Genomic DNA, 26,414 nt, shown 5'->3' with positions numbered 1-26,414 from the left:
TAAAAAATACATTTGGAGGGTTTGACAAAGTGTTTGCGGCACACATAGGCATACCAAGTGTCAGGATCTCACAATTTCTTCCCTGTTGAAGCCTCACGTTTTATTGCCTGTATCCACTTTTGTCTGCTACGAGGTTCTGTTTTTCTGCTCGGCAGCTGATAAAAGCTAAGCTCTGGGTTTTTATTGGCCGTGCAGCCCACCACACAGCAACTTTTCGGCATTTGGACTTAGGGAAAACTCAACAGACTGGAAACGGAGGGGTAAAGTGTGAGGGGAAAGCGGGCCTCGTTTCCCCTTTGGGGGCGTGGCTTTCAGATTATGACGCGTTGCGCTCTGTCTCTATAGCCTGGATGTCCTTTTCCTAAAAAAGTCAAATATACAGTTTTAATCTAAAGGAGTGCATTGATTGTATGGAACAAAATATTTACTGGGAACAAGCCATCTGAAGTTTAGGGGAGACGCCTGGGTGCCCGTAGAACGTTGAAAGTGTAAGAGGCCCCTTTAAAAATGGCCATGCCAGTCATTCCCTCACCAAAATCTAGCCTAAATTTGGAGCATATTTAACCCACTTCCTGACAAGCTATGCCAACATGGTTAGTATCAATGGATGCCTCAGGTTGTCTACTTTAATAAGATACCACTAGCTAAAATTGAGCATGCCACAGCCTCTTAAAGACAGTGATATTGTTCCCCAATTAGTTTCACCAAGGGGGGCCTGTAATTGTATCAGGGCGGTGTCACTGTGTCTAACATGTTCTCTAATTAAGATGAACATGGGCACTGTGGTTTTAATTTGATCAGATTCACATATACTCTACTTATTTTTCTAAATACCAATTACAACACTGAATCTGCTGAAAATAGGCCCAGACAAATACACTACTTACTCTGGTTTGAGAGACATTTGTCAGAAGCTACAGTGTCCAGCTGTTTTAGGACATCATTTAGCCTTTTAAAAAAGTGAATGAATATATGACCTGTTTTTAAAGATTCAGGTGCTTAGGATGAAAAGAATGGGCTCATGGCTGAGTGACACAGGCAGCGTAAGAGAGTATTAAGAGACGGACAAAACAACAACACAACATTGAGATGTTGAGAAGTAGCGTGAAAAATGCACTCACCTGTCTGCGCAGGTCCCTGGTCTTTTTGGTCATCTTATCAATGGCTGAGTTCAACGGGTCACCTTTCTCTTTCCTGCCAGTCTGTGAAATAAAGCATACAAACACCACATTAACACAGTTATAGTACAATTCATTACAGTCTCCCAAAAGTGCACCACATATTTCACAGTGTACATTTCCTGTTGAAGCAACCGAACCAAAGGGTATGCAGTATATTTAGGGTCGACTGCCAATTCCGAAAATACACTCTGTCACAGAACATGTATTGACGTTACAAGCGTTTCACGATTAGACCGGAGTCAGTGAAAACATGACTCAAACATTTTGGTATGTTACCTAGCAACCACCCTATCTGGCAAGTATCAATTAAGTTGTCGCCAATTCCCCTGTGTGCAGTACTTCCTGCTGCTGCCAACTCCTACTGCTGACTTTAGGAGAGTGTAGACTACCATGTGCTCCACCTGACACACACAGAGTCACCAACTGCTTCTTTTTCACCTGACGGGGGGAGGTCCACGGGGAGAGCAGCACGGAGCTTCTCGCTTTTCCAGATTCCCCTACTCTCCGGTTAACGCTCAGAAACTAGGACAGGATCTCGTGCCGTCTTTCATACAGAAATATTGCCAATTGTGCTCATTGAAACACCCGGCCAAGAAAGAGGCTCCGCTCTCCACTACGCCACCTGGGCGCCCCATTTACCACTTACAAGCTCTACTGTTTTTGCTCAGAAACCATGGAAAAGAGTGGGGTGATTTACACTACTCCAGTTATTAGATTTTGACTTTTACTATCTAGCTCTGGATGGCAGCTTGGCCCGAAGGTTAGAAAGATGCTGTCAGTGTCTTGGAGTGAACCATTTCTGCTCCAGGACACATATAAATGATCCGGTACTCTGATCCCTCTAGAGAAATGCATATGTGTGTCTCAGGCAGCGGGAAGTGGTAAAATTCTAATGGTGCTGTACAGAATGTACTGTATGTGAATAAAGGTTAAGTTTTACGGAGATAAATGAAAAGTTTTGTCACTAATTTATTAAACCGATATCTGCACAACACTTAATAAGTTGCCCCAGCGTGATAAGGATGTTCCCTAATTTATCCTCAGGGACTCTGGGTATTATAGTCTCTGTTTCTGTCAGAACAAGACAGAGCTTTGAATGACTGCAGTAAACTGGCTGCTTGCTTGTGGAATTTGGGCTGCATTGATTACTACGATATAGTTGAAAATTAGGGGGGAAATTAAATGTTTATTTTACAGTATGTTAATTTTTTGGGATCAAAGCCTTTGCTTCTTTACAAGCTAATGCCTCTATACACTAGAAGACCTTGAAAAATTCTTTGAAAATATGTTTAAAAGACAAAAGTCTGACACCCTGTGAGCTTTTGGTCACACACTACAAGATTTGCAGAGACTGGCATTCTTGAGTCACATTTGCAAGAGTACAGCGAGATTCATTTTGAGATTATTTTCCATCCCTCTTAGAAATTCAACATAATAACAATTTCGTATGTGTCTGCAAAAACACATTGCTCTGGAAACACAAGATGAAAGGCGTCATATATCGACTGATTCTTACCAATTCGGCATCACTATGATCCATAAGAACAAACTGTATTATTTATAAACTTTACATTTGGAATTTTGTCAAGTCAACTCGCTAACAGCCTCTGTTGGTTAGCCGTACTGCTTTAGCTGGAGGAGATTGTGGGAATAAGAGATTAACTGTTTTTAAAATTAAGATTTGTCACTAAAATATGTTCCATATGTTGGATCAGATGAACGCCAAATGAAACCAACACATTCTCACTCCGACCTCGTCACATATCGATGTTTGGTCATGGACTTTCTACGTCCAGACACAACGTGAAAGGTACCCTGGGTGCGTTGGTTGTTGATGTTCTGGGACACTGTGTCAAGTTCTGCCTGTTACAATTATTGTCTTCTTTCAAAATACACTTCCGTTTCCACAGGAAATTTACCATTTACATACAGTCTCTTTCAAAATAAACGCACTACATCAGTACAACACTGCAAACTGACTTTTTATTTCCTCCAACAACTAACGCATATGGTTGGGTTTAGGCAACAAAAGCACGTGGTTGAGTTGAGGAAAAAAGAACAGGGTAACGCCTTAAACTATAAGTGTGACCGACTGCGTAGGACACGTACATTAAAGAACGGCTTTTGTCATCAGTGACTGACTCCACAAGTCACTGCCCAAGCGCTGGATTTTTGAGAACTTCAGAGTGAGACCTGGCTCATTAAACATGGACTCTTTTCACTCCAAAGCGTCACCAGTTTCTCCTAATTTTCCACAGTACAAGAGAACCAAAGCTTGTTCTTTTGCCACCCCAGAGCCCCTCCATGTTTACTATCCACCCAGCTTGCTGCTTCCTGTTTGGTGCTGGAGCTATTGGTTGTTGACAATGTTAATGTCATTGAACTTCAGTATTTGCGTGAGCCAAGACTAAAAACTTAAGAGAGCGTTAACATGTTTGATTTCATCTGAACTTCAAGAGGAGAAAAAGACCTATGACAGATGGGCAGTTTTATCACCGTAGTACTCCAAACAATTGAGATCATGGGAACGCGCACCAACAGAGGTAAAATTGCTTGAAAAATAGTTTGGTGTAAGGCTGCAATAAGTAGAGTAAAAGAGTAAAATGAATGGATAACAACAGCAATATCAGAAGTGGAAAGAGGTGTGGGGAAATGGGACACAGCTAAAGACTGTGCTCCATCTTAGAAGTGAAGAATGGGCTACATTTACTGCTATGCTGATAACCCTCCCTCAGGTGCTCTCAATCAGCTACTGCACGAAGTCAAATACCACCACAGCTCGAATTAAAGGTCTATAAACAATCATTCATGTTAATTATTCTGTCCTTTTATTTTGACAGCTGACAAATGAAAAGGCGTGGCTCGTCTCTCCCTTTTGAAACCTGAGCTACATATAAATACACAATTGATCCTTTTTAATAAAGAGGAAGTTGTTTCTGGATGGTGCAAATCATGTATGCAAATACTCTGCTTCATTTTGACAAGTTAACACAAAAAGACAAGCAATCAAATCTGCTGATTTAATATCTTCAAGGCAGTTGTGGCTTCTTTTATTAAGATATTTTTTGGGTTTGCAGAGAAGAAGAAGGAAAAAAATGGTTAGCAGGATGATCAACAGATTGTAAGACATGGTGATCTCCTGTCAAAGCAATACCAGCATACAAAATTAGTTGTGTCGTTGCCAGGCAACCATCTGACAGTTCTGCCCCGCATAGCACGAAGGCGAACGACCAAAAATGATCATCAGCCTTTGCAGAAAAACACACACCTGGTGTCATGTATTCCCATTTATCCACGCCTGCTGAATCCTCAAATAAGGATTTCTTTGAGGCAAAGTGACCACAGGACAACAGGGCTTTAAGTAAAGGAGCTATTTAGTCATTATCCTGTTTAATGAGACACAAAATGTGGTTGCTTATCTCTCTGTTGCTGCACTATTGTCCTGCCCTTTTGATAATTGAGTGGAACAGAGCGCCTTGTATCTGAGTGTCACGAAGAACTAAATGAGACCCCATCAAACGCCCACCTCACAGTAAACTCACACCAAGGTTAAAATTGATTGTCACTCTCAACACCTTGGTCACTATCAGGTTGTAAAACTGCTGCTTCCACACTAGTCCTGAATATGTCTCCTATCAAACAGCGAGCGAGCAGCAGCAGCAGCAGCAGCAGCAGCAGCGGGGAGGCTGAGCTGCTACTGTAAACTCAGACCCACAACATGGTGACATTGACTACCTGAGCTCTTTCTTTGAGGTTGTATTTGGCTGGGGAAGTACGTGAGGCTGTAGCAAAGAACTTTAGTCTACTTGTGATGTAACTGTCAGTGAGCTGGCACCACTTCTGGAAGTTAAAAACAAGTAGTCCAAATCCACTTTCTCTTCTCCTGACTTACAAAAGACTTGACATTCAAAGAGACGCCAACTTGAGGACAAACAACCGCAATCTTTAAGCAATTTCTTCATTTTAGATTTGTCACACTTCGAGCCCAACATGCGTCTCAGTGTGGGTGTGCTCGCTGTGGGGAATTCACGTGTGCAAGGTCACTGATGTTAAAGTGCTGCTCAATGAAAAGAGCCTGTAGCCATAAAAACAGATATGATTCCCTTTTCGGGCTAATGTATTGCTGGCTTGCCCTTGTCTAAGGCTCATATAGCACGAGTTTTCTCTCATATGGATGTTGAACATTAGGAATGAGTCATTTGTCTCCCAGCTCATACTACAGTTAGTCACCCCCTCTTCTAATAGCAATCACACAGTGCAGTCATTTCTTTGAGGAGCAATGCACCAAACTGAAAGGAAGAAAACTGTTTTTCATAATGAGAACAATATGTTTGAGATTCCATGAAAAGGAAAACCCACCTGACATTAACCCCACTACTGTACTGCATGCATTCGGTGTTGTTATATCTGAAAGTCATATTCTGCAACATACACAAAATATCTTTTAAAGAATTACTGATTGACGTAGAGGAGGAGAGGAAATGAGGATAGCATTCAGTTGCCTTCCATTATGTGCCACACACTCATACAGGCACTCTCACTTTGATGTGCAAGCACAGACAAGCTCTTCTATGCCAAAGCAGAGGACATGACAACATTAGTCATTGTGCTGCCTAAAGAGCCTAATGTGTCATTAAGGCACCAGAGGGACGCATAGGATTGAAGATGCTCACCACCAAAAATAAAAAAAGAGGGCTTAACTTGAACCTTTTCCGAGGACACTTCAAATATATTCACACGATTTTGTGTATAACTGACAGCCTTAATTGAACTGCAAGAAAGAGAAAATGGTCAGGCTGCTCATGACACAAGCAAACTCTCATTAAAAAGACACACCGCTGAAACAAAATTGGTGGGGTTTTTTGTGTTGTTTTGTTTTTGTTTTTTGGTTTTTTTTTTGGTTTTTCATTTTCTGGAATCTGAAATCCCAGCTGTTTTACTTCCCAAAACTCTGAACTCTTTAATCTGACTTAAGGAGATTAAAACAGCACAGTGATGTCAGTCCACAGGGGAAAAAACCCATCACCTATTATTCTGACCTCCTATCGACAACCGAGCAGTAGTAATTGGTGAGCTTATTTTCTTATATCTAGCACAGTGCTGTGTATAATCTTGTATCATTAAGATCAATGCAGCATGCATGACAGTTACAGTAAGTCAAGAGGGCTACCATTACTAAAAATATGCTTCCTCTTATACTGTAATTACTCTTCTGCTTTGATATGTCAAAACTCCTTCAGCATGCCATAAAAAATGTATTGCTCATGTTGGGTTTCCTGCAAAACATAAAGCACCCAATTAAAAGCACTACGCATGAATCCCCCATCACAAACTTTATATACAAGGAAGTCCACGATGATGAATCATAGGTTAGTCAATGCGTCAGGCTCATATTCAGCCCGGGTCTGCCCAAACTGTGGTACTCTGATATGTGTGTGAGAGGGAAAGAAACAAAGTGAGGAAGACAAAGCGAGTCACGTTATTGAATTTGTGTGTCTATGGTGTTTATCTGGGAAACTATTTGACTTCCCTCCGTTCCCATCCAGGTGTGCCCCGTATGTGCAGGCAATTCCGCTCTCAAATTCACAGCCATTAAAAGCTTGACAACACAGTTGCCTGTTGATTCAATTGTCTCCCATACAGAAACATTGATTGCTTAGTTTTTGACTGCCACATAATGGAATGTGCATGTTCAGTTTTGTCTGGTAAACACAAGTCCCCGTGGTGTTTTGCAGACAATGTTCCCAACTGTCCCCATCCATTATTTTCCACCCCCCGGTGTGCACTCGTTCATTCTCAGTCGGGGAGAGGAAGATAGAGGAGGGTGCCTGAAAATAAGCATCTAGTGTGCGGGGTAATGGAGGCAGTAGCGTGTGGAGTTATTCTTGCCCACTCAGGAGACGGCTGGTGGACGGTGCATGCTGGTGGAACGGCTGAGGGCCCTGAGCGTGCTCGCTCTCTCAGGCCCTCCCAAAGTAAGTTGTGTAATTCAGTGGTGCACTGCTGCGCAATCTGCTTCACTGCATTTCAGACCCTGTAATGGTGGAATAAGACATACAGTAGCAGCTGCATAATGTGCAGAAAAACATGGCGCTTGGCTTCAGGTATGTCGATTCTCTATTTTATTTTGAAATGTAAAGTGAGAGCTAGGGCTCAAATTTAAAGGGGAACACCACCAAGACTGAGAATTCCAATATGTTATTTCCATGGCTGTGCAGAGTTCAATTGATATTTGTGAAAATGAGCTACTCTCTCAGAGCCAGAAACCAGAGAGGTAAGTCTCAAGCTTGTGATATCATTGGGTGTAAAATCCAGAGCTGCTGGAGCCAGGTTTTGTAGAAACAGATTATTTGTTGTTGATGATAATGTCAATGATGATTGCAGAGATGGATGAGGGTTGTTCCAAAGAGATGGTCCTCTGTAGTTCAATGAATATTGATTAAGAGAAGTCCGACGATATGGACGATAAAGGTCCTTAGAGTGTGGAATATGAGTAAATGTCTGAGGAAGACTTTAAAGAGTTCTGAAAAACGCTCGGCAGGTCATGAGCGAGATGTACAATTTTTACATGAATACACAAGTCTGGTGTGTGTTCACATTGGAAATTAATAAAAGTTGATGTTTTCTAAAGAGAGAAAGCAGATGATTCACATATTCTGAGCAAAGTTAGTCACTCTTACAAAATGTCTTTTGAATGAGAAAAGTCGTATTGTAGTGCTGTCAGTTATGAAACAGAAACAAACTCAGAACATTCTCCTGGGTGCTCTCAGGTTTGTTTACAAAATCTTTTCCAATTCATTGTCTATGAAGCAGCTCCAGACTTTATTCTTGATGACATCACAAATTTGAGTTTTAGCACTTTGAGTTGTTCATGTTTAGTGATATTCTCTGACTGCCTTAGACCATAGGAATACCATGTACATGTACGATTTTTGAAAATGGGCGTATTTCCCCTTTAAGTATTGTTTCAATGACAGTAAATAAACAGGTGTATTATCTGTTTTTGTAGCTGAATGTTTTATAGTGGTGCAGCGCTTAGCATTGTCGCCTCACAGCAACAGAATTGGGGTGTTTGCATGTTCTCCCTGTGTCAGCATGGGCTTTCTCCAGGTACTCTGGCTTCCTCCCACAGCCCAGAGACATGTAGGTTAGGTTAAGTGGTGACTCTTAATTGCCAGTACATGTGAATGTGAGCGTGAGCGTCTGTCTCTTTGTGTCAGCCCTGTAGGGCTGCCACAATTAGTCGACTAATCTGTGACTAATCGACTATTAAAAATAATTGGTGACTATTTTAGTAGTCGACTAATCGGTTTGACTTATTTTTCATAGAACAGTACTATAAAAGTACCCCAAAATACTGTTATTGCAGCTTCTTAAGTTCAGATATTGGCAGCTTTACACGCTCTCCTGTGACAGTGACCTAAAACCCTTCGGCGTGAGTATGAAACAAGACATTAGATGATGTAATTTTGGGGTTTGGGTGCGACAGACTGATGTTTTTCAACATTTTAACACATTTTTCGATGAAATGATTAGTTGACTAATCGAAGAAATAATCGACAGATTAGTCGACAATGAAAATAATCGTTAGTGGCAGCCCTACAGCCCTGTAATAGTCCAGTGACCTGTCCAGGGTTTCGCTCAATGTCAGCTGGGATAGACTCCAGCACCCCCAGTAACAGGATAAGCAGTTACAAAAAATGAATGACTGTTTTATAGCCGTGCTGGAAGACAATTTGTTTAACCTTGCAGTTCTTTGATTTCTTGATCCAGACTGTTGTCTATGTTTATTTGTATGGTATTTGTAAGCATTATGTGAATAAATGTCCAAAGCTTTTATTCCTGCCATCAACGAAAAGAACAGACTTAATGAAAATGCAGGCGATCAATATATTTCTGACGCATTAAAAGGAAAATGCGACTGCATTCAGTCTTTAATTGGACTAAATTCTGTTTTTATCGCCGCGTCTCTGTACCTCCCTTGAAACTAATGCAATAAAAAAAAATGACAATAGCGAGAAAACGCTGAAACAGAGGGATGGCGAAAGAAGTGAGGAATGAATCTGGTAATTCATAGGCAATAACATGGCAAATCAAAGGAATGGGCAGATGAATCAGAGGGAAGAAAATAGAAGACAGGTGGGAGGAAAAACGGGGGTGGGGAGGTGTTGGGGGGGGCATGAGGCATTCTGTCTCATTGTCTCCAAAGATCAATGTGTTAAATGACATCAATTCCGGCTCCTTGTCAATTCAATTAGGCAGGAGCGAGAGGTACAATTACTGTCCAATGTGGTTACACTGTCTGCAGCGGGCTTAAAGGAGAAGGCAAGCTGATAACGAGCGGGTGAGAAAGTGTTTGTGTATGTGCGAGCCCCGGGGTGGGGGTTGATAATAGTGGTAACATGTTGGTCGGGTTACCAGCTGATAATGGGTAGCTAGATCCTCATTAAGATAAGTTGTGCTCCCTCAGCTGTAGTGCCATAGATGGGCCAATTTGACTTGTTCTCATTAAGTGGAACTTAAAGAGGTGCAGCGGTGGCTATCAGCTAGTTTGATTACAGGATACTGAAAAAGAAAACACGCTACAATGCCTGCAGCTGGAAAAAATACTTCCAGATGAGTGGCTCCGATTAGAATTGTTTCTTTTCCCCTTTGACTAAATGAGATGACAGAGCAACATGGTACAGAAATAGATGCCATATCATAATCTCATTACAGCCATTATAACCCTCTGGGAAAATAATAGATATACAGCTCGTGCACAATGCAATGCTGAAGCAAATAAGCACAGACATGTCATTTACAGAACGTGTTTGTGTGTTTCTAAGTGAAACAGGTTAGTTAGCTGAACATTGTTCTGAGGGGACCACATGTGGAAAGATTAGATGTCATTTTGTTTTTCCATCCATCTATTTTCTATACCCACTGATCCTGTGCAGGGTTGTGAAGGGATGGATCCCATCCCAGCTCACGTTGGGCATACAGCCAGCCTGGACAGGTCGCCAGTTTATCACAGGGGTAACACATGAAGACAGACAGCCATTCGCAATCACATTTAGATCTACGGGCAATGTAGAGTGTCCAGTTCACTGTCTCACTCAATGAGGGAGAAAACAGCAGGAGGAAACCTGAGACATGGAGACGACATGCAGACTGAACATCGACTACTAGCCCTTACTGCTTTTTCTATAATTTAATTTACTTATATATGATGTATCTGTTGAGCTGTACATCTGAAATCCTGTCCCAGAGAAGCTTTGAGCTTTGAGACTAACTAAATAACTTAATAACTAAAAGAAAATTTAGCTCCAGTGTAATTTGGGCTCCCACCAATCACTGAAATGAAAGAATAAAATGATTCTACTATGGCTGCCCCTAATAGTCAACCAAATGTTAGTCGACCTGAAAGGTCATTAGTCGGCAAGATTTTATTGGTTGCTTAATCGCAGAAAAACAGCAACATGAGCTGCAGCTTGTCAAAATAAACCAAAACCTATATGACTGGACCATGGGAGAATTTAATTTGAAAAGACAGACACAGGAAGAGGCCACACTCAGCAGTCAGACAGGAGTCATGTTACAAACCAATCACAGCCGACAGATATCTTTCCCTTCTTCTGTAAATATTCAGTCTGATAAATACGGAAAAGTTGATCATGTTAGTGCAGGGCTACCCAGAGCTTTACATCTGTCCCACTGACAATAGGCCTACACACTTTTAAACAGCGCCTGGAAGAAGATCAGCTCTGCACTCAGGATTTCAGGTAAATAGGCTATACAATTCTTGCTTAACAAGCAACCTGCTGCAGCCACGCTCTTAAATGCTGGCACAAAAAAGGCACAAAATTTGCACCCGGTACCGACCTCGCGTTCTCCAGGCGGTTAAGGGCGCAGCATGTGTATGACCCCTAATTTCCAGGGCTGTTACCTGCGGTTATTCCACAGGCTAGTTAATAACATGTCGGGCAGGAAATCTAAAGTGTGGGATCATTTTGAGAAGGTGAAGGATGAACCCAAGGTGATATGTAAACTCATCTTCATTGGTCGACTACAAACATGACGTATCATCTGAAACATGGAAGTAGCTACATGCCCATTAGCCACTTAGCACAATCATTACTGCTTTGCCCACAGCGTCATTAACAGGCGGCTCGCTCAGTGTGTGACGTGCACTTGTAGATAAAATATAGGCCTATATTAATGAAGGTTCATTAGTACGGTTTTGTATTTCTCTCTAATGTAGCACAGTGTTAACAATGTTACTGATACTATTCTTTCTCACACCTTCAACTCAAACCATTGTGTTGCCCCGCCCAAAATATATCATTATAATTACATAATAATTACATTAATATTGTAAACATGCGGGTGACTAGTCGACTAATGGCCCTAAATGGCAACTGTTGGTCGACAAGAGCAGCACTAGATTCTACCCATCTATATGACTTGTGCAATATATTTACAGTCGATGTTACATAAAAGTTTATCATATGAAAAGAAGTTGATAATAAAAATGTTTGATTATCTGCACTTGTTGCACCTTCACCTCCCTCGACACAGATCACAAAACTGACCAGGCAGGAAAACAGCCGGGGTGCAGACATAGCTTGACCTTTATTTGTGTTACACTGCATGAAGGAGCTGCAGATTGGTGTGCAGCCTTGCACTGTACACAAGATTTTGGATGACATTGACCAGACACATTATTTTTACATCTCGCCTCAAGGGGCTTCACGTGCTTCGGCTATTTTTGTAGCTGTCGAAAACTGTTTTTTTTTGTTTGTTTGTTTTTGTTTTTTCATGCAGCTGTTTACAGTGAAATAATAAGGGAATGAAAAGTTAGTCTCTTCAGTCATGTGGAAAAATCTTGTTGTAGGCACTGATTAACAGATGAGACACATACTGTTTATGTAATGTCTTCAAAGGCATGCATATAGGTCTGAACACCAGACTCTTTTTTATTAATGAGGTTTAATGAAAGTGATAATGACCTAAGGCGGTGGCTCTCAATCCTTGTCCTTGGGACTCCTGGTGCACCACATGCAACTCATTATCCTTTATGTTTCACAAATTATACACATCAGTTACAATTCTGAGGAGGGCACACAGAGTGCTCATCCAGCCTATTTCATTATGAGCAAAGCAGACTTTTTTTTTTTTAAACAGGGGTACCACGAATCACTGGTTTGTGTTTTTTACTGTTACAACAAAACAAATGGATTAAAACTACAGTAGGTAACTTCTATGAAAAAATTACTTTCACTGTCTCTGTATGCTGACAGTCGTACATGAGACAGATAATCTGAAAACATCAGGTGCCTCCTCATGCTCTTAATGAGATGTCAAAGAAGCCACCTCGCCTGAAACGAAAACAACCAATCAGAGCCAGGAGAAGTCACAAACACAGTGCCAATCACTGCACGTGCACATGCTGCTGCTAACACAACCTAGTTGCATACTGAAGTCGTCGAATACCGGCGCTTAGGCAGTGACTTCCAGCGTCAGACACCTTTCACGTCAGCATGATAAGGGGGAAACAAAGCGGGACAAAAATGCACGTTAAGGGGGCTGACAAGAGGGGTGGTGGATAGGACTTTCACCCAGGAGGTCAGTGTCTGCTTCCAGTGTGATTTTAAAACCAAACCCTGTTCTTTTTTCCTAAACTCGACCATGTGCTTTTGTTGCCTAAACCCAACCACGTGTGTGTGTTGGCTAAACATAACCATGTACGTTTGTTGTTGAAGGAAAAAGTGCATTTATTTTGAAAGAGACTGTATGCAAACGTTAAATTTCCTCTGAAAATGGAAGTGTATTTTGAAAGAAGACAATGCATTTAACAGGCTAAACTTGACACGGTGTCCCAGAATGTCAACAACCAACGTACCCTGTGTACCTCGCACGTCACATGTCGACATGGAAAGTCCATGGCCAAACATTAACACGTGAGAAGGTAAGAGTGAGAGTGTGATGGCCAACAGTAGCGTACACTGTAAAGACACATAAACAGACTGATCATGGGAAGGCTTGCTTTCACTTTCACAGAAGCTGTCTTTTGTTTACTTATCTTCACCATGTAAGGTTTCTTTGGCAAAGGAGGTGGTTGGTTGGTTGTTTCTAAACCTTTGTGTTTCCAGAGCTCCTCCTGAAGCCACGTGCTGAGGATACTAAGCACAACTAATTGAGAGTATGTGTGGTGGAGGAGGGCTACACAGTGTCTGCAACAGCAGTGATTGACACTGCGTTAGAGACTCCTCCTGGTTCTGCCTGGGTGTTTTCATTTAGGCACGGTGAATTCTTGCAAATGTCATTTTATTAAATCAGTTATTAAATCATTGATTAACCCTTTGAACTCTGCGATATAAATGGTCAGTTAATGGCCACATCGGTATATTTGCTTATTGTGATGTCATTTCTTGGAGAATCTTAAAATGCGTAATATCCCTAAGATCTGTACAATGAAAGCTAAAGCAAAAGTATTCAAGTTTTGTTGTTAAGTAACATGTTTGTTCATCAAATTTTACAAAATAAAAACACAAGAAAATATTGATCCAAAAGATTTTTGAATGTTGAAACATAAAGATTTCTTTCCTTAACACTCCATAAGTTATTTGAACTATGTACATTATTTAGATTTCAGGATATGCTCATTTTCATAAGCAGAGTGAAAAGACATCCATTCATTCCTCTGATGCTGGCACATGTTTTTGTGCCGTTTTGCACCTCATGTAAAGTAGTGCAGTGAGGTCATTACTGTTGTTAAACATGAGGACATGGAAGAGAGAAGCCTTAGCTCTCTGCTGCAGACAGAATGAATGCTCTGGCTAGGTGGTTTTTATTTTAGATACATATAAACATTATTATTATGATTATGCAGACAATGATCTCCTGCAGTCATTTCAGGGAAATTCCTAATGCCAGGGCCACACTGCCAATGAAGTGCTGCGAAGCGCAGCGCACCGAAATTCTCGCGCGAGCCCGTACACATCAGACGCGCATTTCTCCACGCCGGTCGACAAGCGCTTCTGCTCCCAGCTGTTGTCTCCATCACATTTGGGGCTGTTTTTCCATCATGGGTATCTCTCTCTGTTTGCGTGTGTGTGCCCCAACCCCAACCCCCCATAGCCGACCTACTCTCTGTGTGTGTGTCTCTCTCTCTCTCTCTCTCTCTCTCTCTCTCTCTCTCTCTCTTGTGTTTGTGGGTGTGTGTGTGTGTTTGTGGGTGTGGGTGTTCATCTCTCTCACACTCTGTTTAGATACCACTGACTAATATGTATATAAACACACACACATATATACATCACATTTGTCAAATGGGGTGTTTTATTTTGAAATTTGTTTTATTCTGAAAATTGACCGGATGCTGTTGTTGTTCCTTTATTTGACTTCCTGCCCGGCTTGACACATTTGCTCGCAACTCACGCAGAAAATAGACCAGACGCCGAAATGATCGCTGCAGCGCTGGCCACGGAGCTGTGTGGCGCGGCGCGGCGCGGCCAGTGTGGATGACACAACCGGTTAAAATGGGCGCCGAAAGGAAACTGGCTTCGCTTCTCGGCGCTTCGAAGCTATTCGCAGCGCTTCTGCGTCCGGTGTGGCCCTGGCGTAAGTATTTAGGGCAAAATACTTAAATTGCACCGCATTCATGTAAGGAAACATAAGATAATGACTTGATGACAGGGAAGACTTTTCACCTTGTTGCTGCATGAAGTATGAATGCTCTCGCTATTATGGTTTTTATTTTAAATTGATATATATCCAGGATTATGCTAACAATGACCTCCCGCAGCTATTACAGGGAAATTCTGGTGTAATTACGGCAAAATACCACAATTGCACAGCAAGTAAGGTAAGGTAAGGTAAGGTAAGGTCATGACATGACAGTGGGGACAGAAGCCTCAGCTTTCTGCTGCCAAAAAAAGAAAAAAGAAGGCTTTTGCTATTATATCTTATTCAAACAGGATCATACAGACAATGACCCTATGGTCCTCCTGCAGCCAACAGCAGGAGGTCCATTTTTTCAAGGATTAATGATTTAATAAGGTGTATTTTATCATGCTATGTATAAGCAAACAATGTTCTATCAGGTCAATATTCTTTTAACTGACCATATACATTACAACAATTAATGTTAAATGAGTATTTCATAATTTATTAGAAATATTAAAGGCACCTGTACACACACACACACATACACACACACACACACACACACACACACACACACACACACACACACACAGAGTCTCAAACCTTAAATTCTGCAGTGGGAGAATGAATGAGTACCCAGAGCTCCTGTGTGGAGCCTCAGGACAGCCAGTGAACTGCCAACCCCCCATGTGCTGCTTATACGAGGGCTTCATGTCTCCTCTCCTCTCACATGGTTGCCCATGGTATCTGTAACAGTGTTGTTTGAGCCTGGCAGTCTCCTGTAAGTTAGAGTTAATGCAGCCTAGAACGGCGCTGCCCGAGGAGGAGCCGGAGTGCCTCCTGGCACAAGCTCTCTTATGTTTAATGGCTGATGCCGTTTGCTTACTCCTCTCATTACACTGGCTCATGTTTAGACTGAGGGCCTGTCACTGGCTATTAGCATCTGTGGTCAAGCAGGCTGTGGATGAGAGGAAGCATCTGGCTTATCATCAAGCACATCGTAAGTACGAAATGAGCAGTTTGTTTAGGATGGGGTAAACACAGAATGAAGGATTAACACACTGTGTGCATGGATACATGGTTAATTGGTTGACTGATGTAACACAATAACAACAATCCTCAGTCATAAAAATTAGGACTAAAGGATAAACTCGTGTACATACAGTGTAGGGTTTTGGAGACTAAAGACTGAATGCACTAGAGCTGATAAGACAGGATAGTTTCCCAACCTGCCTTTTTTGGGGACATATTTGCATTCATATGAGATGACAGCAGGGAATGACAGGAGACACGAAGAGAGCAATGAGGATGACATGCAGCAAAAGTCCCAAACCAGAATCCAACTGGGGACACTGCAATGGTCCGCAGCTCAGACCACAAGGACACGGGGATGCCCATCAATCCTGCATATGTTAACATAACGTTAACATCAGACTTTGGCTGAAGGCTGGAGCAAATCTACATTACCCAGCGGACCTTTATTTAGATATTTACTGATGGCTTCATGCAAACTGGGTAAGATAGGTGTTTATATAACAGTGATAAGTGCACAAATAAAAATCTAACTGGACATAAATAAAGGGAAACAGCAAGGGCAGAGAGAGGAGGCACGAAACAGAAGCTGCAGCAGTGACAGAGGCAGTGGCAGGAACTGACAAAAAACAAACAGAAACAAAGACAGACGCAGAGCAAAGGACATCTAGCTGCGTGTCTTTCTTCTTACTGTGCCCTTTGTTTGATTGCCATAATCAGATCGCTTTCAAGAAGTATGTTATTTTATATTTTTAACTGGAATATCATATGAAGTTATATTTTGGGGACAGCACATTAAAGATCTTATCTTACACCTGGTGCACAGTAGGGGTGCAACGATCCATCGATCTGGATCGATATATATTGATTAAATGATCAACAAGTCAATGTGTTTGAAGCAAAGAAAAAACATTGATCCATATCGTTACCTTTAGGATATGTTTTTATTTTGAAAGTCTGTATCACGGTCAAACAGTGACAGGCAGATGGCAAGCAGACAAGAGAAAGACGAAGATGAATTTTCTTGGGAATAAATCAGCAGGAAATATTTTAGATTTCAGAAGAGAGCAACAGACAAACCACAAGGTATATGAAAGCAATACTGTTATGAGATAGAACACAATGTAATGTTACCTGCCTGGACGCATCCCACTCCACTAACATTTTACTGTGGCAACATTCGTGCATGCAGGCTGGAATTCAACCGAGCTGTTCTATCAAGAGATGCAGTGACTTTAACCAGTGGTAAGTATGAAAAATAATAACATACATCTGTTAAGCTATGAGTAGATGAAACAAGGTCTGCGAGCTGCTAGCCTAGTTTACGCAATGTAAACACGCTTAAGCTAATAATGGGTCACTTGCAAAACAACAATTTTGTTGTCTTTGAACCTTGACAGTTGACTGAGTTTGATACTTTTGTTAAATTATATTGTTATTAAACCATGTTTTATGGCTGTTGGGAGAAGTTTGCCTTCAGGACTTTAAGCCAGATAGTCTTGAAGTTGAAGGCATATAATAATAATATTTCATGCAGCTCTGTGCAGACCCCTGAATTGCATCGGATCAAATTGTATTGTTGCAGACTTTGTGATATCAGCAAATATTGTATCATTTTCAAAAAAATCAATACAATGTCATATCGTGATGAAACTGGTGATTTACACCCCTTGTGCACAGTACAGCTAAACTATCATTGCTGGTTTTAGGCTGATGCCGTTGTCATTTTCATGGCCAATGCTCATGTTGTGTAAGTATGCACTCATGCCTATCTGTTCGGTCATTGGTGTGAAAGTCTCAAAAGGAGGTGTGGTCAGGTGTATGGTTGGCCGATTGCTATTTTAAGACAGCAGGAAGCAATTCAGCCAATTGTGCCAACCAAACTCTGGTCTACAGTCAGAATGGCACAGTATTTCTTTGCTATTTAAAGGGCGCATTATTCTAATAGTCAGATACGCCTACAAAGGAGGGGTTCACAACATGCGTCCAGTCACACACAGGGACATACGGTTGGGTTGCGGGTGGGTGGAATAATATATCATTAGTGAGGAAAATATCAATTAGGAGCAGGAGGACCTGGCTCTTCAAGGCAATTGTGAGATGATACTCACACGCCCAAAACACACCTATGATTAATTAAGGGACTAAATACAACCCCTCTGCGTCTTACACCCTACTTTGCATCCAGATTATGTGTCGTTCAACTGTGAAAACCGGAGTTGAGTACACCCTAAATGCACTTACACTTTAGACCACTGATTCCCAACTGGTGGGTTCTAGTCCAAAAATGGATCCCAGCAAGTGACTTATAACATGGCAAGTTTGTAAAAAGCACACTTTATTTTGAAGTACAGTGATTGTCTGGCACAGTGGCTTCATTTTAAAGTGCTGTTGCCTCCTGTAGAGTAAGTTATGGACGGATAGCTACTAACAGAGACAGCAAACTAGCTCAATAACATGGAAAATAACAAGTATGGTGGTAAATATATTCAACTGTGTGGACCTTGAAGTATTGACGAAGGAAAAATCTGGACCCTGTAGCTGGACCAGCTGGGATTTACTGCTTTAGATGATGCGCTACAGATAGTTCAAATAGGGATCCAAATGTTGCAGAGATTACTAGAAGTAATGTTGAATGTGAAGTCTGTAATTGAATAATCTGCCATTTGAATTCTCAGACAGAAGCTAGTTCAAGAAAATTCAGACATTCAACAGCCTTTTTCACATAGAGGGAGGTTACAGACACCGTAAAGACTTTATTATCCATCTCCCTAAGTCAGAGTCAGTACAATGGCATCAGGAGGCTGTAAACTATCAAGCTCCGTATTTCTGTTTTTACAGTAGGAGGAAGCTATCCCAAAACAGCCTGAAAAATAAAGGCATGCCAGCAACTGAGCGAACACAGACAGAAACTTAGAGGTAGCACTGGATTATAACAAGGATGTTTGAGGGCTCCACAACATACTCAAGGCATCCCTGGAAGATGTACCCAGTGTGTGTGAAGATACTGAACTTGTCTGAAAAATAAGGTTGGCCTACTTGAAAAGACACTTTCCTGCTACACATTTAAGGCTGAGACAAAAGTCATCATAACAGTAAGAATGGTTTGAAAATGCCAGCCTTGAATGTACGATGTAAAATATCTCAAAGGGGGAAAAAAATTGGTTTGGTTTACTGATCCTCAGTCAGTTCATGCGTTCCTGAAAAATACCATCGAACATAGTTACATGCAACGGGACGTCACGCAGCGATGCAGGGGTTTAAGAATAGCAGCATGAAAAGAAAGCGAAGGGTTAAATATAAAGCGTGTTGGGCTGTAAGCCAAGGTTTTAGGTGCATAGTTTCAGGAGAATAAGAAAAGGAGTGAGGGGAAATGTCTGGTTATCAGACAGAAAGAGAGAGAGAGCAGGGGATAAAAAAGTCTAGTCCTGCAGCAGCAGTATGGGGAGCTAGAGCAATGCTGCCTGCAGCCTCCCTGAACTGAATAGCAAGTAGTTTGCGAGGGAGGGACTGAAGGAAGGGCAGCAGGAGAGGAGAGAATCAAGGGAGGGAGAGGCTGAGAATAGGTTAGAGAGGGTGAGAAAATAAGAGAGTGGTGTGATATCTGTGAGAGCAGAACGGTGGTGAAGAGAAAAAAAGCGAGTCAATGGGGTGAGAAGAAGGTTTGAGTATCATTGATGTACTTTTGTTTCACCGCAGAGCTTTAAAAAAGTCAATTTATCATACACACACACAAATACACTTGCCTACACATGCCAACATGACGTGGCTTTCTGTGGGTATGTGTGCTTGTTTTTTGAAAACGAGCGAAGCTTCAACGCAAGTCAAATGCAAGAGATCGGTTAGAACACCTGAAACAGGGACTAGGTCAATCCAATTCAAGGACCTGTTCTTAATACCAGGAGACATAATCCCATTTCATCATCATTTTCTCTTTCCTGCATTGCATCATCCTCTGACGCTTTGTAGAGGATCAGACCAAACAATGACGTGTTACGAATTATGGGATTTCCGTGAAGGAGAAAATTGACACACAATAGATATTAGTGTTGACTGCGAGGGTCGAATACTCACGTACTTTGCTATTAAAAGGATGTCTGCTCCAGATTCCCTCAACTATGTATATCCTCACAGTGTCTAACCCATATCTGCTTATAACACTGTGCCTGTCAAGTCAATACAGATGTATGTCAAATGTTATGCTCTAAGACAGCATACCTGTAAGAGTTACAAGAAAGATATATCACCTAATAAAATACTTCCGCAAGCATTCATGTGGCATACAGCGGTGTAAGAAAAGACTCAAATTTGGGGCAATTCCATGATCACTTCTATATGCACTCTGATCAAAATATAAATTTTATGCAAGTGACACTATGAGGACAAAGACACAAATTCCATGCAGTAATCTAAAGCCCTGTTTACACCTGGTATTAACATGCAGCTGGGGTGATCTGATCACAAGTGGACGGCTCTGAGTACAGGTGTGAATGCACCCAATGTGTTCTCAATGTGTCTTGAGATCTCATCACTCAGACCACATTCAGAGGGGGTCTGCGCCATATTTTTTTAGTTGTGTGTACACTAATGTGACCTGGGCCACATTGACGGACCGCCTACTCAGCTGACATCCTCTATCTATCAGTATTACACAACAGTTGCAGCATTGAAGGAAGGTCTCCAGAGCCACTCTCCTCCTGGCTGGTAAACAATTAGTTCAACATGTACCCGGTTAGCATGAGCTAATACAGCAGCAGCAGTTAAACCAGGGGTGGACAAACTTTTGGCTGTGGGCCATTTATTGAAAAATATACAGAGTCATGGGCCAAAAAATAGCAAATGCATAGATTACAAACAGTTACACAGCAAGAAGGTCAGTGTTCCTAGACCAGCAATGCCCATTTGCCATAGAAAATCCAATTTCTATCTATCACGGTTACTACACAACAGTTTAACATTTGGCATTAAAGTAGCTTACTGCCTCGCCCACATATAACAAATCTTTCCTTCTTTAGGTCCTCCACCATGTTTACTGAAGGAAATGTTTTTATTGACTAGTAATCAATCATTGTGGGTGAAGTAGCAATATGTTGTGTTCAAGTTCAGAAGTGCAACAACAGGGCTTGCCAATAGTTGTTCAAGATGAAAGCAACATTGTGTTTAAACTAGACTGTGCAATGTACATACAGTGCAATTTATTATACATATGTTCCAGCCGGGGCAGCACAGTGGTGCAGTGGTTAGCATTGTTGTCCAGCCTCCTCCCACAGTCCGAAGACATGCAGGTTAATTGGTGACTCTTAATAGTCCGTAGGTGTGAATGTGAGCGTGAGTGGTTGTCTTTATGTGTCAGCCCTGTTTCTGACGGACTGTTCAGGGTGTACCCCGCCCTTCGCCCATTGTCAGCTGAGATAGGTTCCAGCACACCTGCTACCCCTAACAGGATAAGCAGTTACCGAAAATGAATGAATGAATGTTTCACTCATGTTCTAGATTATTTTTTAAAAATTCACCATGAGCTATTTAGAACAATAACATTAGCCTTTCAATGCTAACAGTTAGCCCTGTCACTGTGTGTGCGTGTCGGTTGAGTCTCACCAACTGTCTCCTGAAGGGGCCGTGGGGGTGTGCTTGTCTCATGATAAATGAGGAAGAAAGAGAGTGAGAGAGGCAAGAAGTGGGTTAGGTGATCAATGTGCACTACAATGAAATAAAATGTTCCCTGTTTTGAATATTAACGACTGTAAGTGTGCATAAAGCATGACAAACCTCCCACTAGAGAGATCTCATCACTAGTGGTCACTGGAGGTGAGAACAGACAGACTTTGAGCCGATCATCCAAGATGCATGTTAATACCAGGTGTAAAAAGGCTCTATGTAAAAGTATGAACGGTGAAAATGTGCAGAGGCAGACAAAGAAGGGAGCAGACCGACTTGTCGTGTCTAGACATTATCCACCTTTACAATTGCCTCAGACTCCATCCCTGCTTGCCTGATTGTCTCAAAACCACCCCTCTCTATGTGACCTCTTAACTTCACTGTGTATTACAAGGTGGCTCTAGAAACCTGAAATGACTGACGAGAAAACAAGTTCTTCAGATGGTGACGCAGTTTGGTCAAATTCCATCACACACAGAGGTTCCACATAGTTCACTGCACGCACAGACAAATGAATAGATTCAAATTATATCAATAATGTGACCATTCACTGGAGCTGCCAGCCCATTGCTATCAATGTGAAGGTGGTGGTTGCCAGGGACAGTGAGGGCTATAAAGAATGGTATGCGTGTTTTTGTAAACCGGGATAATGATGACTCAAGCCGCTCTTCTGGGTGGGTTGCTGTGTGTAGGTAGCACTAATCAGGGATTAGGGTGGTTTAGGGAAAGGAAGAAAAATGGCCTTAAGTCTGACAGCAAAATGTAGCCAGCACTGGATCAAATAAAAACATGTTAATGATAGCATGATAACGCTAGCATACCTACTGCCTGAGCCCACCGTAGAGACAGACGCTGTGCTCACAAACAACACAGATATACTGTACGGAGCTAGACAACAGTGTGTTCCCTTGCTGTAATGATCCAGGGTGCAACGACTTCAAAGACTGCTGGAGCTGGCTGAACTGGTGAAATGATTATGTCTCCCACTATCCTTTCATGTGGGCTTTATCAGTCCAGCCACGCAGCGGCACAAGCCACTAACAGAGTTGTTGCTGTTATTAGTTACGAGGAATAAGGAACAGTAAAGCCACAGAATATCTGGACATGATGTAAGTGCACTGCGTGAGGATGGATTAGGGGATAGGACTTACTGTCATGGTGGGTGTTTGGGGATTGATGTCTTTTCAAAGGACATCTATTCTCTTCCTTAAGCTGACTTATAAAATGTATTCCTACAATGGTCACTGCTGTTTGAGTCCAAGCAGTATTTTCAGGAAATGACATGTAGACATCACCCTTGAAAATATTGGCTGTCATTCATCAAACCGTCTTGGAAACAGCACAGATTCAAGCACTAGGAGAGACATATGAACCTCTCTGTGTCTGATTTATTAAACTGTCGCACAGCATCTAAATGAGCACTGATTTGATCACAGACTGATAAATTGATTCAGCTGTGGAAACAAGGACATGCTGCACCAGTTCCTTATTTACATACCACAGACCCTAATTTATGTGTTTGGCAACTCTTGGCCTATTAGAAGGGATGCCTGGTGCTGCAAAATGTTCATAGGCTACATGACAACGAGGAAACAGCAAAAGATCTGCTATGGTTATTGAAATTCACCAGAGACATTTGTCATTAATTTGGCTCCATAATCATAGAGAACATGAGCATCTCTATTTCTGGGATATGTGTGTTTAATGAAGAGCTGAATTGCTGTTCAGTTGCTAAATCATATATTTCAATATATTTCAAGACCTATATAAAAAAAATCAACCTTTATGTGCTATGAATTCAAGAGACTGTCATCCCCTAAAATATGACCAGAGACGTTGTTCTTTTAAGTAGAAATTACGACTCATGTTTTTGATTTTTGTTATATGGTGCCCCCTAATGGCTGTGGCGAACATTTTGGGAGCACAGGAGGAAATCAGGCAGTGAAGCATAAAGTGGGATTTATACTTCTGCATCCAATCGACGCTGTACCTATGGCGCAGAAATGTAACTTCATGTCACGTCGACGCAGACCTCCTGCGATTTTTGTAAGCTGAAACCATTTCCCTCAGTGGAAACAAAGCTTTTATTTACTTTAATTTCACAAATACGAAACAATAACTTATGAAGACAATAAAGCCTCCATAAAAATAGCATTTTAAAAACTTGTGTGTGATTTATCCTGGCTTCATATGAGCAGAGAAAAAGTCTGCTTGTCGCTAGGCTAATTTATACAATGTAAAATGCCATAAGCTTGTGCTAATAAAGTTAGCATGTTATTTGTTCGGAAAATATGTTTAGTATGAGACAATTGTTTTGTCAGTGAACCTTGTGTTTTGTAATGAAACTATATTTTTTACATTTGCTAAATGTTGCTGTTGTCCCTGGCGTCATATGAATACAGGAAAAAAGTCTGCTAGCCACTAGGCTAATTTATACAATGTAAAATGCCATAGGCTTATGCTAAAAACGTTAGCATGTTGTATTTGTGGGGAAAATGTGTCCAGCAAAAGGCAAATGTTTTGTCTGTGAATGCTGCGAGTTATAGTGAAGCCAATTTGAGTACTTGTCTTTGAAATTGTTGCTATTTAGCCATGTTCAATGTGTGTTTAATGGGTGTTTTAAAATCAACTAAACTTTACAGCAGCTAACAGAAACCCCAACGCCAATAAGTGTTTTGGAGGTGTAACTGCAGAGTGACACGGACACACCATGCATAAGTATAAATAATAATTGTTGCCAAACCATGATCTTTTTCCTAATCCGAACCAAGACATTTTGTTGCCTTAACCTACCTATACAGTTTTGGCGCAACTGTGACGGTTTCACAATGTTAACAACATGACAGCAAATGGTCATATACAAGCCATTTTGTCCTCCTACGGATAGTGTCGCTGACTGAGGAAATGCTCCTGCTGGTTGTGTCCAGACAGCCCTGTCTCCTGGAATTTATGTTTATAAACAAAATATATTTGAAGGAAATGTAATGTTGACCACATTATATATTCTTTTAACATAATGAAGAAATGTTGCTAATTAACAAACCTGGCAGGTTAAGAAAATGTTGATACTGAATGTATCAGCAAAATGGTCACTGACAACATATTTCAGTTGTTTTCCACCAAAGTAAGCAATCTTGCAAAACAGTAGTGACTACATTGTTACTTTTACTCCACTTTTTGAACTAACATTTATAGTGATAAATATAAAAAAGAAATAACGACCTTTCCTGTCCTTAACCAAAGTGCTTTTGTTGTCTAAACCTAAGACAGGAGTCTATACATGAGCCCAAGGCTCTGGTGTCAAGTTCCTTCACTTTATGTGCCCACCACCCTCCCGATGACCTCCTTCTGAAGCCTACGTGGTGCATGAATGTAGCGTTTCATTTCCGGAAAGAGACGTTGTCTTTGGACATAATCCAGACCATGATTACATTGCCATAACAATGTAATTAACAAAGCAATTCAGAAATATACAAACATAACAGCTAAGAGACTGGGTTAATTAAGAGGGCAGGTATATACAACCTATGTGATCATATGGGTTGGGGGTCTTGTTGGAATTCACACTGCTGAAATACCTGTGTGAAGGCCTTTGTATATTAATCTATGTTTGTAATGAGGTTAGCAGTGGCAGTTTGAGGTGTTGTTAGGATTGCATTACATTGTAAAGGTGTTCACATCACTGCGTAAGTATACGGTCCTTGAAAGCCTTTGAAAATAGTGTCAGTGTTCTCAAAGCAAAGAAGGAGGCTCTGAGAAATAATGAAACTGAGAGTTACTGAATGTCAAAAGAACATAAATATATATTTTTATCGTAAGTAAATGTGAGATTTTCCATTTAGAAAAGTAAATACACAAATAACGGCAAATACAATTGAAGCCAGAAGGACATGCGCACAAATTTTTTATAGACTTTTAACGAAAATGAAGCAACATGTTTGGCAAACCTTGGCCATTGTAATACCACTATTGCTCTGGCAATAACAGTTAGGTTGGTGCGTGAGCAGCATAGCAGGAACTTGTAGGCATCACAAGGAGGGTGAAGTGTGCCCCTGGGCTGGCCAGCCTTATTTTCAATGCTGTGACAGGGTCAGGTCTCTGCTGAGGGTTATTGTCTTAATTATGCATGGCCCATCTGGTCGACAAGGCTCTGGTGCAGGTGGGCAGCTGCACCAGACAGTAGCTGATAGAAGAATGACATGATGAATAATGTCGATTCCTAGTGCCTGTTCTGAGCAACTTAAATAGACTGATGCCGATAGATGATGTAGCGACTGCTTTGTCACTCAGGTTAAAAAGACTGAAAGTATAAAGCAACCTCTGAAGAATGCACATAACAAATGTGTCCATATAGCCAGACTGAACATTGATATAGTGCAGTTTTGGAGAAAAAAAAATACAGATAATATTCAGTTATGGTTTTGGTATTTCATCAAGGTTGGTATGACATCATACAGTAGCTGCAGAATAAAACCACAGCCCTGAATTGAAGGCTCCTCAGCTACATATAATTTCCAACGAAGCACCACCCACAGTGTTGGGGGCTCTGCAGTTTGTCAACAAGTTCATGACTTTGTAAACAAAGGGTGATTCTGAGTGGGCTCTAGATTTCTAGGTTTGAAATTACTGGGGTGGAGAGAGTAAATCATGCAAAAACATTTCTAAGCAGTTATACACTGAGGAAAATACACACAGAGACACACACGAGCACAAAGACGGCAGAGAGGAAGTGAGGCTGAGAATTTTTCTCTTGTCAGAGGATTTAGCTGCCATTGTCTGCTGCCAGGGACAGTACTCTGCATTTTAATCAAGGGTGCAGTTCTGAATCCAGTGGCCTTATGATGTGATAACAATTGTAGTTTTTTTTTTTTTTTTTTTACTTCTACTGTGCAGAGC

The 26,414-nt window shown here is 41.3% G+C and overlaps 1 protein-coding gene across 1 annotated transcript in view; it reads right to left on the bottom strand.

Annotated features, from left to right (window-relative positions):
• The window catches only part of ctnna2 (catenin (cadherin-associated protein), alpha 2), a 509,943-nt gene that overhangs the window by 147,973 nt on the left and 335,556 nt on the right, over nt 1-26,414 (bottom strand). The window contains exon 8 of the mRNA XM_049572760.1: nt 1,122-1,202. Coding sequence (XP_049428717.1) covers nt 1,122-1,202 — 81 coding nt within the window. The remainder of the gene's footprint in view (nt 1-1,121; nt 1,203-26,414) is intronic.

Source organism: Epinephelus fuscoguttatus, linkage group LG3, assembly GCF_011397635.1.
Source record: "Epinephelus fuscoguttatus linkage group LG3, E.fuscoguttatus.final_Chr_v1".
Lineage (NCBI taxonomy): Eukaryota > Metazoa > Chordata > Actinopteri > Perciformes > Serranidae > Epinephelus > Epinephelus fuscoguttatus.
The sequence above is the reverse complement of the archived record's forward strand: the minus strand, read 5'-3'. Positions and strand labels throughout refer to the sequence as shown.